Genomic DNA, 18,076 nt, shown 5'->3' on the forward strand with positions numbered 1-18,076 from the left:
GTTAAATAAATTTCAAGAATTCATTACAGAAAAATTGTTTAATTTGAAATTCAGGGGAATTTGTAATTAGCTGTAAGATAAAGGGATGTGATTATAAAGTAATTAAACTAAGGTTTGATTAACCTTTTAGGTTGCCCTCTGCAGAGTCACAAAAATCCAAACCTTACTTTGCTGAATGAAACTAAGACACAAGAGCCATTGACGTCAGCTATCAGAATCCTTTTGGAATTTAGCCCTAACTACAATCTTATTTGCATGAGCTGATATTATGTATACATTTACCGTATATTCAGGGGTATAAGCTGACCCCTTTTGTAGAGGTTTTTGATTTAACCAGAAATGATCACAAGATCTCACATGCCGGTACTCAGCTTTGCCGGATCCGGATCCTGGAAATTTTGTGAACTAGTACCTGCTAAGGAAACAGGTCTACACACTGTAGAGCGTTATAGGCGAATTCTTAATAAATAAATCAGGGAGAGAAATTTTGGATTAGGTTTTCAATGGAAAAGAATCCTCTGAAATGTAACCCCCCGTGAAACCATTTAGCACCCATCGTAATCTCACTAAAACATAACTCGAGGTGGTGGGATCAGTACGTGTACTCAGTATTGAGTTTGCGACCACCATGAACAAAAAATTAAAACAAATGCAATATGATGCTGGCTTCAAGCTGAAGGTTGTTGATTTTGCTAAAGGAACGAATAATTCTACAGCTGCTAAGAAGTTTAGTGTAAATGAGAGAGAGTGGAGAAAGGCAGAAGACACGCTGAGGGAAATGCCAGTGACAAAATGTGCAAACTGCGGGAAAATATGCCAGTGGCCAGAACTGGAAGAAAAAGTTTTAGAGTGGGTGAATCACCAGCGATCATCTGGATACATTGTTCCCAGAGAAATGATTCGAGTTCAAGCATTGAAATGGGACGAAAAACACGGTGAGGTCAGCGAAAATTTCAAAGCTATGCGAAGTTGGTGCTCCTGATTTATGAATAGGTGTGATCTTGTGTTGAGGCAAAAAACAAAGATGCTCAGAAAATTCCCATGGGGTGTTGTTTACGTTCAAGAATGCTGATGGATGGACGAAGCGGGTTGCTTGAAGTGGGTTAAAGAGGTGTGGCGTCGATGTCCCGAAGGTGTCAGGAAAGAAAAGTCACCACTTGTCTAGGACATGTTCAAAGCGCACTTGTCAGGTGAGACAAAAGCAGCATTGAAAGCTGAAAATACGGACATCGCAGTCATCCCCGGTGGTTTGATGTCCGTGCTCCAGCCACTAGATCTGTGTTTAAACAAACCAAAGAATTCATGTGTCGACAGTGGAACCAATTTGACTCAAAAACAGCCAATAAATATGACTTGTCTTCCGTGTATTCGTTTTTCCAAAGTTGGCACCCTCTGTATAAGTCGACCCCCTAATTTTAGGACCAAAATTTAGGGTCAAATTCTCGGCTTATACACCGGAATTTACAATAGTCGATACACGGCTGAATATCTTGTATCTTAATTACAACCAGAGTTCAAAAAAGTTCTGTGTTGAACTATCTGCAAACATGTAAATGCACCTTATTTTGAATGTTTTGTATGTAGTTTTAAGACAGAAGTTTATTCGTTAATATAAATGATGCTGTTAGCTTGAACCATCTTATCTGTTCAATTTTTTTTGTACCTCAGATCTCGACGAATGTTCAACAAAGCAACACAATTGTCAGTTCCTCTGTGTCAATACTATTGGAGGATTTACATGCAAGTGCCCACCCGGCTTCACACAGCATCACACTGCCTGCATTGGTAGGAATAGTCAATATCTGCTCAAAGAACTTTATTTGTGTTATTACCCCAGAACCTTTTCAGTGAAGTCATTTCACTCTAAGAATACAACAAAAAAATTGTCTTTCATGTGGCACATTGTCAGTATTTCATGCAGTATTAAACTGCTGATTTATTAATTGAACTGTCATGTCTTTGACCCATAGTCAAAATGTGAATTATGATGTACTACACAAAAAAGAAAAAGATGCACCCAAGAGTCATGCTGCTGACCATGTGAGCTGAAACTTAAGAAATTGATCACTTCACAAATCCAAAGTCAATTGTCATGTTTATTGACAAAGAAAGATTCTACTTGGCCCATGATATCAGTTCCACTCACCACCCCCCCCCCCCCAACAGCCCCTTATTTTCCTGTGACCCTCTCTCACCTGCCATCGAATCCCCTTTTTCCACTAAGGGTCAGTTTACAGCATAGAGCTATTCAGCACAGAAACAAGCCCTTCAGCCCAACTGGTCAATGGCAACCAAGATTCCCCTCTAAGCTAGTCCCATTTGCCTCTGTCTGGCCCTTATCTTATCCACGTACCTGTCCAGTGCCTTTTAACTGTTGTTTGTGTCCACCTCAACTATTCCTCCTGCAGCTCGTTTCATGTACTGATCAGCCTCTGACTGAAGAGGTTACCCCTCCGGTCCTATTAAATTTCTCCCCTCTCCCCTTAAATCTGTGCTTTCTAGTTCTTCATTTCCCAACCCTGGGAAACAAGCTTGCAGAAGTATAAAAGTTACTAGGGTTGTGTGCATATGGGACAAGCCAGGACTCAGACATACCCAATAATTACCCAAAAATTGTTAACTTAACATAATGAGCATTTGGTGCAAATGTATGCCTAGTAATACTGAGGGTATGCAAGTCCTCAATTCCATTTAAATGCTTTTTAATGCAGAAAGATTTAAATTCCTGCTCTTGTTTCCTATAAGCTAGAAAATGATATGGTAATATAAAACTCTAAAACATTACCTTAGGTGGCATCTTACAATTAAAGAAAGAACCAATAACTAGAGACTGCAGTCGAGGGGATTGAAGGGGAAGGAAAAGTGAAGGAAAGCTAATTCTAACACGAAACCAAACCTTCTAGATAACCACAGAAGCACCCTTGCCTTCCTAAGAATTTACAGATATTTCAAATTGTCTGAATGTCCTTATGTTACCACTTCCCCATAAGAAGTAGTTGACCAAAGCCTTCTAGATTCAAAACCGTTCTGGCTGAGCTGGTGGACTTCATATGTAGTGAAGGAAGATATGATTAAAAAGAAAGTCACTGTAAGTGGAAGTTTCATATTTTGTGTTTCCTGGACTGTCTAATGCCGATATGCTATGTACTTTTTCTTCTGGTCATACATGGAACAAAGCGTATTAGGAAATTTTGATTATTTCTCTTGCTGTAGCAGGTTTCTTACATTGTTACACATTAACTGGGCCAATGTAGCTTAACCGCAAATGTTGTGGAATGTTTTTGACCCGGTCACTTTCCTTCTCTCTCCATCTTCCAGTGAACATTCCAAATGCTCAAAGAGAACTCATCTGTCGAGTCAGTGTTGTGCTTGCCTTGCATCAGCAGTTCTGTCTTATGTTAGAAAAACAAGCTTTATGATGTGTTACGAACCCCGTAAATGGGTGACTTACCAGCAAAGATAGAGACGTCCGTTGAAGTCTGATGATACTATTTTTAACAGTATTTATTAGTAAAAATACACAAAAATAATATCAATGCAAATATACAGATAATATACGTCGTCAATACTAAACCTAAAAGTGCGGGTATAATAATAATCAATAAGAAATAAGCTCTATCGTTGTCTAGGGGATAATGTATTGTCCGATGGAAATATAAAGTTCACTGCAGTTCCATAAGCTGCCGTCTTTTGGTTGTTGCCGTGTTGCAATTGTTGGAGAGAGAGAGAAAGAGAAAAACTTGCCAGCTTTCCTTTATGATTTCGATCCGTCAGGTGTCTCGTTGTCGTGGTCATTCACTTGTGGCCTCTCCTTTAGCTAAACCGTTCTTCCGTGGTGAGCCCGCCACCCAGGCAAGGGAGGACGCACATGAGCCCCCACCGGCGTTCGCTATAAAACGCTGTCACAGGATTCTAGCATTTCTCCTGGTGCGTCTGAAGGGGTGTTCCCCAGACCCTCTTTTATCCTTACTCACGGGGACTCAGATGTTAATCAGGTTGGGATGATGCAATCCCTCAACCAGACCACTCTGGTTGTCCCCTGAGGGGTTTCAATGAATAGTACAGTACTCAATACACAATTCCTTCTCCAAGAGACAATGGCAGTAATCAGTGGTTCTGTTCCGATTACGTCAGGACACATTCCACCTGGTTATGTATTCTGTGTGTCTCTCTCTCAATTCCTGGGTCTCAGACCCGAAATAATAGCGATCTTGCGATTCTCAAAAAGGAGGGGGCGACTTTGTACCCTTCGGCCCCTCAGAGTTGCTTCACCTTTGTAACAAATGTAAGTTGTTTACCGTAAGGTGTGAGAATTCTAACCTTGCAAATTACGTTGTAACATTTCATTTGGCCTCATTCATGTGATTTCTTCCATCAATCAGGTTATATTTACTTTTTCTTGTAGATAACAATGAATGTGCATCACAGCTTTCACTTTGTGGATCAAAGGGGCTTTGTCAGAACTCGCCTGGAAGTTTCAGCTGTGAATGTCAGCGAGGATTTTCTCTTGATCACACTGGCTTGAACTGTGAAGGTATGGATTTTCAGGCCTAAATTTTTCAATGAAGTCATCTGCTTGAGATGCTATACATTATCCTATTCCGTAACTGATTCTGAAGTTTGAAACCATGACATATCAGGATGAACGATGCATTTTATTAAATTGAAATTAATCAGGCTTGTGAGAGAGCAACTCAGTATTATCTGTCTATGTATGTTAACCAGTAATACTATTTCACATTCTATTATCAGCAATATAGCTGCATTTTCAGACCCACCTGCTGGTCCTGGCTAGTGCACAGTACACAAGCAGTTAATATTAAAACATTATGAAATTAATCACTCCAAATCTTTAAAGCCGGGTTATGAAAAACAAGTCCATTCTCTGCCAAAAGAGTGGGAATATTGTAACATCAGGAAACCACTGAGCAGGCACCTGCACTTACCTGTCTGCAAAGGATTCTGAAAATCTTAACAGGTTCAATTAAGAATTCATTCTCTGCCTTTGGCCCAAATCATCTAAGAACCAAAGTCTGGTTCAAGTAGGGCAAACATTCGTCTTTGGTCTGGTTCAGTTGACATACGGGATTGATAATGCTTTTATTGTGAGGATGCTGGAATATATTGCCAAGTGGCCTTCCCTTCTATTCACCAGTGTTTGTTTGATCTGACTCTCCAGCTGTAAATTAACATTAAAAATAATGGTAGAGTAAGATTTACCCTACTTAACGACTTCACAATTCCATAGTATGTTTTTAATACTTTTCCAGTATCTCAAACTTAACTAACTACAATTCAGTAATTCCTTGGGTTTAAGCATGGAAACAGGCTCCTTGGCTCACGCAAGCTGCACTAACCCTCAAGCATCCATTCACACTAATGTGAAGATTAAAAGATTGGTGGACTGATGCACACCAATTATTTTTTATGAATTCTCCCCACATGCACATCAACTCTACCAGTCCTCTACACACAAGAGGTAATATAATGGCCAATTACACTATTCCTCACAGATTGGAGGCAAGGTTCAAAGGGAAAAAAAAAATCAAAGATTATAAATTGTACAAGAAAGAACACAATTAGAATGAAAAACAAAATACAGTGTAGTGCAAAGTGGTCATAGTGTTGCTATACTCAGATAGTTATACAGGCTGGCTCAAGAACGGAATAGTAAAAGGGAAGTAGCTGTTCTTGGACCTTGTGGTATGGGAATTCACGCTTTTGTATCTCCTGCCTGCTGATGGCTGTGAAAACATGACATGGTCAGGATGGTAGGGTTCTTTCATGAAAGATGTTTGGAGGGATATGGAACAGAAGTGAGCAAGTGGGATCATTTTGGTTGGCATGGACAAGTTGGGCTGAAAGGCCTGTTGCCAGGCTATAGTACTCTATGACTCGATGCGGATGGGAAGCAGAGCATGTGAGGAAAGTCCACGTGGTCATAGGGAGAAACTCCACACCAGAGGTCAGAATTGCCCCCTGTTTACTGTGGACATAAACAGAAGCTTTATTATGTAGCACTGTGCCCCATTATAAGCTTGACATCTCCAAAAGATCATGAAGGAAATTTCTAGGCAAAATTTGGATGCAGTTTAATCTGGTCTTGCCCTAATTTATAACCTTCCATTAAATCTGTCTGTTAGTTACAACAGTTTATGGAATCAGACAAGATTTATATTTGGCCAATAAATCAACAGCATTAGAAGCATTAACTGAAATGATGTTTTGATTCATTTCTCTTAATACTGAAGGCTTCCGGAAAACGTACCTTTTTTGTGCAATGAATGTCCATCTCATTCCTATAATAGTATTGCTTTCCATGTGCTCTACTACCAGATTCCACACTCCAAGATACTTTTGGCTTGTTAGTTTATAATACATTTGCTTTTCATTTACAAGCTTGTGAAGTGATTCACAAAAGTCATTTCTGGAAATCCGTAAGTCTTCTAATATGAAAACCTAGACTCTTAAACTCAGTTAGATGACGGTGTTCAACAAGCAATAGAATTTTTTAATATTGTTCCAGTTGGCAGCTTCATTTGCCATTTCGATTTCAGGTACAGGTATTACCCACTAAAGATAGATTAACTTTTTAAATTTCATTTTACATTTTAACTAAGACTGGCCACGTACAAGGGGAAAATGTTCTACTTTAATTATTGGACTGACAGATCCAAAAAATGTATTACATTCCCAGTTGCACATTACAGTCAGGCTCGCACAGTAGCAAGGGACTGGTTTCAAGACTCCTATCTTTATTGATTTGATTGTAATGAAGAATCTATCTGACATAGCATGCTGTGCCCGTTTCTTCTCCCTCTATTTTTTGTCTGATCCTATGCTTAAAGGTATTCTGTCAAAATGAAATTGGATAGTCATATAGAAAAACTATTTGGGAGGCTGTGGTGAAAGAGAGGAGTATGGGACTGACAGGATTGCTCTGCTACAGGGGCATTGACCCATTGGACTGATTGCTTCAGTGCCATGACAATTCTTTGATTCTATGCTGCAGTTCTATATTTGCATGAATATTATCTTGCACAGCTCGAGCAACATACTGCCTGCAGCCAGTTGCAACAAGTTCTTAAGAATGCAACAAACGTATTGGTCTTTATTGCAAAGTGGTTGGAGTTCAGAGAGAAAAAAAAAGTACTAAAGTTTAGTTACAATTGCACAATTGGTGAGACCACCTTGGGAGAACAATGATTTCAATCCCCTCATTCAGAAAGGACATGGTAAAATGTTGGAGGCAGTTTGTTCACAGGGCTAATTCCTGGGATGAGCGAAATATCGTATCAATACAGGCTAAACAAATTCTGTCTGCATTCTTTGAAATTTAGAAGAATGTGGGAGGATCTTATTGAACCATACAAGATCCTAAAGGGACATGACAAAGTAATTGTTGAGTTGTTTTCATGAGTGGGAGAGTCTCAAACAATGGGACATAGTTACAAGCTGGTCATGTAAAGCCAATAGGCACAGGAATTTCTTCTCACAGTAAGAAGTTACTCCCTAGAATTCTCTACTCCAGTATAGTGGTGGCTAAATCATTTGAAGTGGAAGTAGTACATTTTTAAAAGTTTAAGAGTCTTGTAAGCAACCCACAACACATCGCCGTGGTTCACCAGTGCCATCTTGGAATTTTCCAAGCCTACCTTAGTCGCCTGCTCTGCTTGCTTTATACTTATGACTGTGAGGGAAAGCCAAGCTCCAATGCCATATTTAAGTTAGCCAACTGTTGTTGGACAAATCAAAGGTGTTGACGAATCAGCATAGAGGAGGGAGATTGAAAATCTGGCCCAGTGGTGCCACAACAACAACCTCTTATTCAATGTCAGCAAGACCAAGGAGGTCATTATTGGTTTCAGGAAGAGGAAACCGGAGGTCCATGAACAGTCCTCATCGGGGGTCCAGAGGTGCAGGGGGTCAGCAACTTTAAGTTCCTCAGAGTCGTCATTTCAGCCAAACATACATGTGCAATTATAAAGACAGCTGCACCTCTACTTTCTAGAAATTTGTGAAGATTCAGCATGTCATCTAAAACATTGACAAACTTGTATAGAAACTTTTATATAAACTTTTATTGGTGGTTGCATCACACCAATGCCTTTGTATGGAAAAGCCTACAAAAGTAGTGGATACAGTCCAGTCATCATGGCTAAAGCCCTACCCATCATTGAGTGCATCTACATGCAGCGCTATCACAGGAAAGTCGTATCCATCATCAGGGACCCCGCCATCCAGGCTATGTTCTCTCCTCGTTGTTGTCATCGGGAAGATGGTACAGGAGCCTCAAGATCCATAACATCAGGTTCAGGAACAATTATTAACCCTCAACCACCAGGCTCTTAAACCAGGAAGGATAATTTCAAACAACTTCACTTGCCTCATCTCTGAAGTATTCCGACAACCTAACGATTCACTTTCAAGGATTTTTCATCTCATGTTCTCAATATTTATTGCTTGTTCTTTTATTTACTTTTCCCTCTTCCTTTTTATATCTGCAGTTTAGTTTTTTTTTGCACATTGGTTGTTGTCCATCCTGTTGTGTGTGGTTCTACATTAATTCTACTGTATTTCTTGTAGTTACTGAGATTACTACAGGAAAATGAATCTCAGGGTTGTATATGGAGCCATATACAACCCTAAGTTTACTTTGAACTTTGGACTTTGAACTTTTCTGAAAGATCAGGGAATTGAGGACTATGGGAACTGGCACAGTGGAGGAGTGGAGTAGATCAGCCATGTTCATACTGCACATAATTGATGGACCAGGTAGCTTACTCTTTTTCCTATATTTCTGGTATTTTTGTATTCTAACTTTATAGAACCAACCTATTTTTTTAAAATTCTGAGTGTTTCAGAATGGGACAGCCCCTGTTCAGATGGTTGAATTGCCGAAAGTATTAGTGTCTCTCACTGTCCCTCATGGGTGTTTATTTAGCCCAAAGACTAAACAAAGGTAAACTGAGGAAACCATCAAAGTTGAGGCTAAATCTGAATCTATCTATTCACAAGTAACACATCTTGTAATCTTATAAACATCAAATTGACTTCATTTATGAAGGAGTCACTGTCAATCAAACAATGTAATCTTCTATTGTTCTTGTTGATGGATGTAGGATATTAAGATTTGACCATCACATAATGTAGATCTCACTTAAGTAACAAAAGTATTGCACTAGCACAATATCTGGTTTGGTTTAATTGGAACTAAAGAACTTCCAATTAATACACATTTCAGTGCAGTGGAGATACCGTACTAGACTTCAAACCAGTAAAAAAGAAACCTTTTTTCTTCTCCTCAGCCCCACTTCCCGACCTTCTCCCCTTAATCTTTTGATGCTGTGTCCAATCAAGAACCTATCAATTTATGCCTGACCTAATGACCAAATGGCCTGTGGTAACACATTCCACAAATTCGCCACCCTCTGGCTAAAGAAATTTCTCTGTATCTCTGTTTTAATTGAACACCCCTCTATCCCGAGGCTGTGCCCTCTTGTCTTAGACTTACCCAACATATGAAACTTCCTTTCCACATCTATTCTGTATAGTCCTTTCAACATTCAAAAGGTTTCTATGAGATTCCCCTCTCATCCTTCTAAATTCCAGCAAGTACAGACCCAGAGCCATTAAGCATTCCTCATATGATAACCCTTTCATTCCCCAAATCATCCTTGGGAACCTCCTGTGAACCCTCTCCATTGCCAGCACATCTTTTCTTAGATGAGTAAGATGGTAAGTTTTTTTACACAGAGGGTTGTGAGTGCCTGGAATGACTTGCCAGGGATGGTGGTGGAGGCTAAAACATTAGGGGTATTTAAGAGCCTCTTGGACAGGCACATGGATGAAAGAAAAATGAAGGGTTATGGGGTAGTGTGGGTTTAGTACTTTTTTTAAGGATTATATGGGTCGGCACAACATGGAGGGCTGAAGGGCCTGTACTGTGCTGTAGTGTTCTATGGAGTAGCTCAAAACTGTTCACAATATTTAAGGTGAAACCTCAGCATGAGGCCTGAGGCCCTATAAAGCCTCAGCATCACATTCCTGCTCTTGTATTCTAGACCTTTTTAAAATGAATGCTAACATAGCATTTGCCTTCCTCACTACTGACCCTTCCTGCAAGTTAACCTTTATGGTGTTCTGCACAAGGACTCGTAAGCCCCTTTGCATCTCAGATTTTTGGATTTCTCCCTGTTTAGAAAATAGTCTGCACATTTATTTCTACTACCAAAATGCATGACCATGCATTTTCCAACATTATATTTTATTTGCCACTTTCTCACCCATTCTCCTAATCTGTCTAAGTCATTCTGTAGCCTACTCGTTTCTTCAACACAACCCGCCCCTATACCAGTCTTCATATCTGCAAGCTTAGCAACAAAGCCATCTATTCCAACATCTAAATCATTGATATACAGCATAAATAAAAGTGGTTCCAACACCAACCCCTGTGAAACACTACTAGTCACTGGCAGCCAACCAGAAAATGATCCTTTTATTCTCACTCGTTGCCTGTTACCAATCAGCCTGTGCTCTAACCATGCCAGTAACCTTCCTATAATACTGAAGGACCTTAACTTGGTAAGCAGCCTCATACGTGGCACCTTGTCAAATGCCTTCTGAAAGTCCAAATATACAACATCCATTGCATCCCCTTTATCTATCCTACTTGTTTTCTCCTCAAAATTCCAACAGGTTCATCAGGCAAGATTTTCACTTAAGGGAACTATGATGTCTTTGTCCTATCTTGTCCTGTGTCACCAAGTACTCCATAACTTCATCCTTAATAATTGACTCCAATGTCTTCCCAACTACTGAGGTCAGGCTAACTGGTCTATAATTTCCTTTCTGCTGCCTTTCTCCTTTCTTAAAGAGTGGAGTGACACTTGCAATTTTCTGATCTTCTGGCACCATGCCAGAGTCCAGCGATTTTTGAAAGATCATTACTAATGCCTCCACATTCTCTACCACTACCACTTTCAGTACCCTAGGACCAGGTGACTTATGCATCCTCAAGTCTTTTTGAGCACCTTCTCCCTCGTAACAATAACTGCACTCACATCTCTCCCCTCCCACCCTTCAACATCAGGCACACTTCTAGTGTCTTCCACTGTGAAGACTGATGCAAGATACTCATTTAGTTCATCTACCATCTCCTTGTCCCTGTTATTATTTCTCCAGCCTCATTTTCTAGTGGTCCTATATCCACTCTCATCTTTTTTTTTAACATACTTGCAGAAGTTTTTACTATCCACTTTGATGTTGTTTGCTAGCTTGCTTTCATATTTCATCTTTTCCCTCCTAATGATTATTTTAGTTCCTCTGTAGGTTTTTTAAAAGCTTCCCAATCCTCTGTCTTCCTGCTTATTTTTGCTTTGTTATATGCCCTTTCTTTTGCCTTTACATTAGCTTTGACTTCCCTTGTCAGCCATGATTGTACTGTTTTGCCATTTGAGTTTTTCTTTGTTTTTGCAATACATCTATCATGCACCTTCCTCATTTTTCTCAGAAACTCACCCTGCCAGCATCTCCTTCCACTTTACTTTGGCCATCTCCTCTCTGACACTACTGTAATTTCCTTTATTCCACTGAAACACAGCTACGTCAGACTTTACTTGCTCCCTATCAAATATCACTTTGAACTCAGTCATACTGTGATCACTGTGTCCAAAGGGTTCTTTCACTTTAAGCTCCCTAATCACCTCCAGTTCATGACACAATACCCAATCTAGTATATCTGATCCCCTAGAAGACTCAATGACAAACTGCTCTAAAAAGCCATCTCATCGGCATTCAACAAACTCACTCTCTGGAGATCCATTTCCAACCTGATTTTCCCCAAATCGACCTGCATGTTATAATCTCCCATCACTATCATAACATTACTCCTTTGACACGTCTTTTCTATTTAACCTTGTTGTCTATTGACAACATCCTATCTATGGTTGGGAGGCCTATATATAACTGCCATCAGGGTCCTTTTACCCTTGCAGTTTCTTAATTCGCCCCACAAGGATTCAACATCTTCCAGTCTGTTCCTCTGCCTATTGAGTCCCCTATCACTACTGCTCCCCTCTTCTGCCCCTTTTCCTCCTGCACCACAGACTCATGCTCAGTGCCAGTAACCTGGAATCCATGGCATTCCTCTGGGAGCTCATCCCCCACAAGAGTATTCAAAATGGTGTACTTATTATTGAGGGGAATGGCCACAGGGGAGCTCTGCTCTACCTGCCAACTCTCATTTCCATTTCTTCTGACAGCCTTCTGCAATTTAGGAGTGATTACTTCCCTTTAACTCTGATCGATGATTTCCTCACTCTCCTGTATATGTTGAAGGTCATCCAGCTGCTGCTCCAGATCCCTAACACAGTCTTCAAGGAGTTGCAGCTGGATACACCTCACACAGATATAGTTCCCTGGGAGACTCTGGGGTCTCTGAGGTCTCCCACATCCATCATGAAGAGCACACAGCGACCGTTTACTACTGTGGGTACAGTAAGAGGGAAAAAACAGGAACCTCAACAGAATTTTACCCAGAGCCAAGACATCTTTCGAGCAGAAGCCTGACACTCCTACTCCCAGCAGTGGCCACCCCAACAATGTACTTCAGTACTTATGTACTTCTATTTAGTTTGCTGTGCTCTGCTCCTGCCCCTGAGTGGGCCACCAGAATGAGACCAAATGCCCACTAAGCTCTCCTTTTAAACAAGCGTCACAGACCTGCAAAAAATCTCCTTGCTGTGCTGCGTTTCTGCAGCTGATTGGGCCACCAGAATCTCAATGATCCTTTATTACGATTTTCAACGTGTTTCCATTGCTCCAAGTTACTGTTCAGAACAGAGGCCCTAAAGATTCTGTCATCTTGGATACGCAGTGCCTATAAAAAGTTTTCACCTCCCTTGGAAGTCTTCATGTTTTATTGTATTACAGCATTGAATGACAGTGGATTTAATTTAGATTTTTTGACACTGATCAACAGAAAAGATTCTTTTGTGTCAAAATGAAAACAAATTTCTATAAATTGGTCTGAATTCAAATTATTAACCATAAAATAATTATTTGCATTATTACCAATCCCTGTTAAAGTCAATATCTAGTAGATGTACCTTTGGCAGCAATTACAGCCTTGAGTCTGTGTGGATAGGTCTCTATCTGCTTTACACATCCGGACACTGCAATTTTTCCCCATTCCTCTTTGCAAAACTCTTCAAGCTCTGTCAGACTGCATGGGAATCATGAGTGAACAGCCTTTTTCAAGGATGGGGGGAGATTATAGTGAGGGGGGACCTCCCCCCAGCCCTACCTTTCTTTCTCTTTTATTTCCCATAATTCTCCACCTTCCCCCTAGCCCATTTCCCTCCAGCCTATCACTTCCCAGCTCTCTACTTCATCCCTCCCCCCACTTCTTATCCCCTCTCCACCATCCCAGGTTACTTCACTCCTGATGAAGGGTTTCAGCCCAAAACGTTGTCACTACCTCCTCCCACAGATGCTGTCTGGCCTGCTGAGTTTTCCAGCATTTTGTGTTTTTATCTAGCTGAGATTTCATGTGAGTTTTTTCAACAGTGGCATTCTCTTTGCCACTCTCCCATAGAGCTGCAACTAGTGAAGAACCCAGATAACAGTTGTTGGATGTGCAGTCTCTCCCATCTCAGCCACCGAATCTTGTAACTCCTCCAGAATTGTCATAGGTCTCTTAGTGGTTTACCTTCCTAGTCCCCTTGTTGCACAGTCATTCAGTTTTTGAAGACGGCTTGCTCTAGGCTGCTTTACAGCGATGCCATATTCTTTCCATTTCTTGATGTTTGACTTAACTGTACTGCAAGGGATATTCAGTGACTTGGAAATTTTCTTGTGTCCATCTCCTGACTTGTGCTTTTCAATAACCTTTTTACAGAGCTGCTTGGAGTATTCTTTCGTCTTCATGGTGTAGTTTTTGTCAGGATACAGACTCACCAGCAGTAGGACCTTCTAGATACAGGGGTATTTTTACTACAGGCAAATGAAACACCTTGACTGCATACGGGTGATCTCCACTTAACTAATCATGTGACTTGCAAATCCAATTGACTGCACCAGTGATGATCTGATGTGTCATATTAAAGGGGGTGAATCACTTTGCAGAGATCTGTTTTCACATTGACAAGGAAGAGTCTTTTTCTGTTGATCAGTGTCAATAAAAGCCAAATTAAATCCACTCTGATTCAATGTTGTGAAACAATAAAACATGAAAACTTCCAGGGAGTGAGGGTGAATACTTTTTATAGGTACTGTGTGAATCAAATTAGATTAAGTTATTTGTTGGGAAAAAGGTGTTGATAGTTTAATATTGGTGGCATTTCTGTTGTTGCCTGTCATTTACTAGATCATTTTCACCTCAGTATGATTGCTTATTTTTCCTTGGTTAAGTGCACTAAACTCTTTAATATAAACATTGAGAAAATTTTGTTTCACTTCTAAAAATCATCTTTATTGATTTCAATAGAATTAAGCTTTAAGAGGAACGAACTTTTGAATCTTCTTGATTTTAGCATAATGTATTTTAGCATAGGTGTGAAAGACAAAAATAAAATGTAAATAAAAATCCTTTTGTGCTTCTCTTAAATCTAGAGCAACAATTAAATCATGAGAGAATGAGACTGTACATTAGTAATATTTAGTCTTTCATGTGATCACAATATTTGGATTCAACATTTATGTATGCGCGTGCATGTTACAATAATTTTGCACAAATAGCAGTGAGCTTCTTTCGTCTCTCAAACATTTTGACAGTAAGTTATAGTCCATTATATATCTATGATAAAGAAGAAGAATAATTATCTTCAGAGATGTGTTAATTTCTCAAAGGTAACATCTTCTCCCAGGACAAACACTGAAGGCAAGCTTTGCTGGTGACTTTGGGGGGAAACATACTGCCTTGTATGATATAATGTTACTGATCAGAGAGGCCCAAGAGTTGAACCATAATCATGGTGAGGGTGGTGGTAATATAATTGGTTACAATATCATTTGGCTATGAAAAGGGAAAATGATGGGTGGGTCACCTACATTTCCGTGCTATCCAGTGACCCATGCTGAGAAGTATGCAAGTTGGGTTAGGATGAAATCAGACTAAACTTTGATGTGGTAGCCAGAACACAGTGTCTAGACTCAAACTTTAAAAGTGGTCACTTGGGATAGCAATTGGAGGTCTGCCAGCACTTTTGGAATCATACTCCGGAATGTGTCAGCACTTTCAGGAAAGGAAAGAATAAAATGGGAACTGTGGAACAAAAACTCCTCTCCTTCATTTATTACAATTATCCTTCTTGTTGCAGATGTAAATGAATGTGAAGGAAGCCACAGATGTCAGCATGGTTGTCAAAACATGCTTGGAGGTTACAGGTGCAGCTGCCCTCATGGCTATATTCAACACTATCAGTGGAATCAGTGTGTTGGTAAGTAATAGCAGGAATGTTCATACTGTACTTTAATTGTTTAACTGTTCAACATCAAACCCAGCAAAAGAACCCTTTCATTGAATTTTAAATTTTAAAAAGATGCATTTTTTCTGTAAATTAAAATAAATAATTTATTTAAAAATAAGAATAAAGCAGTATTCTTGACTTTCTTCTGTATAATACTGAGCTTTGCAACCATGATTGATAAATTAGTTGCTTTTTTATTTTATTTACCTTTTCGTCTAGTTTGCTAAATTTTAACTTTAGCCCGTTTATATATCTATGCTCATTACCGAGTATCGAGACACAAATGGGCCGAATAAAAGGTGCATCGTTCTGTTGTATTAACCTGTTGTTTATGATGGTACTTTTAGGCTACCAACTATGCTAGCGGCATTCCTACACATGCAATATCATTATATAGGACACTCTAAAAATTCCCATGCTTAGAAGCTGGCCATTTTCAATATTCAATTATTACAAATATCATGATTAAATAGCTAAAATATGAGTATCTGCTCATTAAATATAATTTCCTGCTGTCATTTCTCTTGAAAATAACATATCTGTGTTAGGTATTGTATGATAATATCTATGTTTACTAACGACTGGTCATGTAAACAAAATGGTGAACTTTATTGAAAGTAGGTTAAATGTAAGCATAGAGACTGCAAGAAAATTCCTAATGGAACAGATAGAATTTCTTATAGGGTCTTTGAATTAGTTCCATGCACCTGTGGAATATGATTTGGGTCTCAATACTCACATTTGTAAGCCTCAAAAGAAAGCAGAAAATGATAGAAATACTCTGTAGTTTAGGCATCTGTAGAGATGAAACAGAGTTATCCTTTCAGGTCAATGATTCTTCATCAAGACTCATACGTTTTACTCATGAAGAATAATCAATATTTTCAGAAGAAAGCACAATAGGAAGAGGTAGAGCTTGATCTCCACCACACATCTAAGCTATCAGTAATTCAACAGTACTATCAGGCAACACGTACTCACCAATAATCTGCTCACTGATTGGGTTTCATAGCAACCACTCAGTTCTAGAATTCATCACAGTTTTGATATAAACATGGTCCAAAGAACTGAATTCTAGAGTTGGGTGAGTATGATTGCTCTTGACAATAGAGCAGGACTTGACAGAATTTGGCATCAGGGGACACTGGTAAAACTGAAGTCAAAGGGCATTAGGGAGAAAACATTCAAATTGTTGGAATCAAATCTCAAATAAAGGTTTTGCTTGTCAGAAGTTAATCATCCTAATCCTAGTGCATCATTGCAAGTTTTCTCAGGACAGTGATGACACCAGAACATCTGCAGATGCTTTTAATCAGTAACCTTCCTTCCATCAAAGATATCAACATTCAACATGCCTGCACAAGGGGATTCTACCTATTCTTGACCTTCATTGGCATTAGCATCACACGGCGTTTCAGCGGAACAGAAATTTAACTGAACCACCCACGTATAAACTATAGGCACAAAAGCAGGTCAGAGACTGAGCAACTCACCTCCTGACACCTCACGATCATCCAGCTAGCTACAAGCACAAGATGGAAGACTCTCCACTTCCTAGCATTAGTGTGAAAGGCTTGTTACCCTAAAGCAGAGAGCAACCAATGGCACTCGATCAGCAACCATAAACATTTATCCTTCCATCAGTTGTGCACATTTGCTACAGCGCATATTAAAAAAAAAACAACTGCAGTTGCTTGCCAAAGCTTCTCCAACACCCATTCTGAAGCCTATCACCAAGAGGAAAAAGAGATCCCGGGCAGGGGAACTTCACCATCTGCAGGTTCCTCTCTAGGTTGCGCACCATCCTAATTGGACATGTAACACTGTTCCTTTAGCATTGCTGGGTCCAGATCCCGGAACTCCCTGCTGCAACACTGTGGAAGTACCATCACTAGAAAAATTGCAGCAGGCAGCTCACCACATTCTCAATGATAAATAGGGACGGTGATACATCCTGGAGGCTACCAGTAATGTATCATTATCATTCCGACCATGAATATGACATTGAACAAAATTGGGTTGAAATTTCCAAAGAGAAGTAACAGATAATGTAGCCAACAAGCAGAGGACAGATACTTTGTTTGTTGGGGTTAACTCATCCAATAAGTTCTACCAATACATCAACCTGAGAATTGTCAGTGTAGGTTTCTCAAAGTGTAAATTGCTATAAACCAATAATAGTAACTTGTATTTTTATGGTGACTTTAACACAGTAGATCATTTATGGGTTTTATAGGAGCATATTCAGAAAACTGGCACTGTGAGGTGACGAATTAGCCTTTAGGACAGGTCAATATTAATTACTTTATTGTCACCAAACAATTAATACTAGAGCAATTTATAAACAATTATAAACTATAAACATTTTATACTAAATTGATATTTGAAGCAGATAAGAACAGTTGTGAGGATACAAAATATGAGACTGAGAAACCCAGAGCTGTGAGGTTGAAGAAAGTGGAGGATAGGCATAAGGTCAGAATCAAACCACAACACTCTCAGAGAAAGCCAAGGCTGGAGGATGCCATAGGGATGAGAACTCGAACCCAGGGTGAAAATTAAGTTAGTGACTGAAATTATTGTAGATCAGCAAAGAAGTCTGGACA

The 18,076-nt window shown here is 39.6% G+C and overlaps 1 protein-coding gene across 1 annotated transcript in view; it reads left to right on the forward strand.

The window, feature by feature from the left end:
* LOC132394149 (fibrillin-2-like) overlaps nucleotides 1-18,076 on the forward strand; it is a 309,064-nt gene that overhangs the window by 285,612 nt on the left and 5,376 nt on the right. The window contains exons 61-63 of the mRNA XM_059969944.1: nucleotides 1,669-1,785; nucleotides 4,406-4,534; nucleotides 15,321-15,440. Of these exons, the coding sequence (XP_059825927.1) occupies nucleotides 1,669-1,785; nucleotides 4,406-4,534; nucleotides 15,321-15,440 (366 nt within the window). The remainder of the gene's footprint in view (nucleotides 1-1,668; nucleotides 1,786-4,405; nucleotides 4,535-15,320; nucleotides 15,441-18,076) is intronic.

This window comes from Hypanus sabinus, chromosome 5 (genome assembly GCF_030144855.1).
Source record: "Hypanus sabinus isolate sHypSab1 chromosome 5, sHypSab1.hap1, whole genome shotgun sequence".
Taxonomy (NCBI): domain Eukaryota; kingdom Metazoa; phylum Chordata; class Chondrichthyes; order Myliobatiformes; family Dasyatidae; genus Hypanus; species Hypanus sabinus.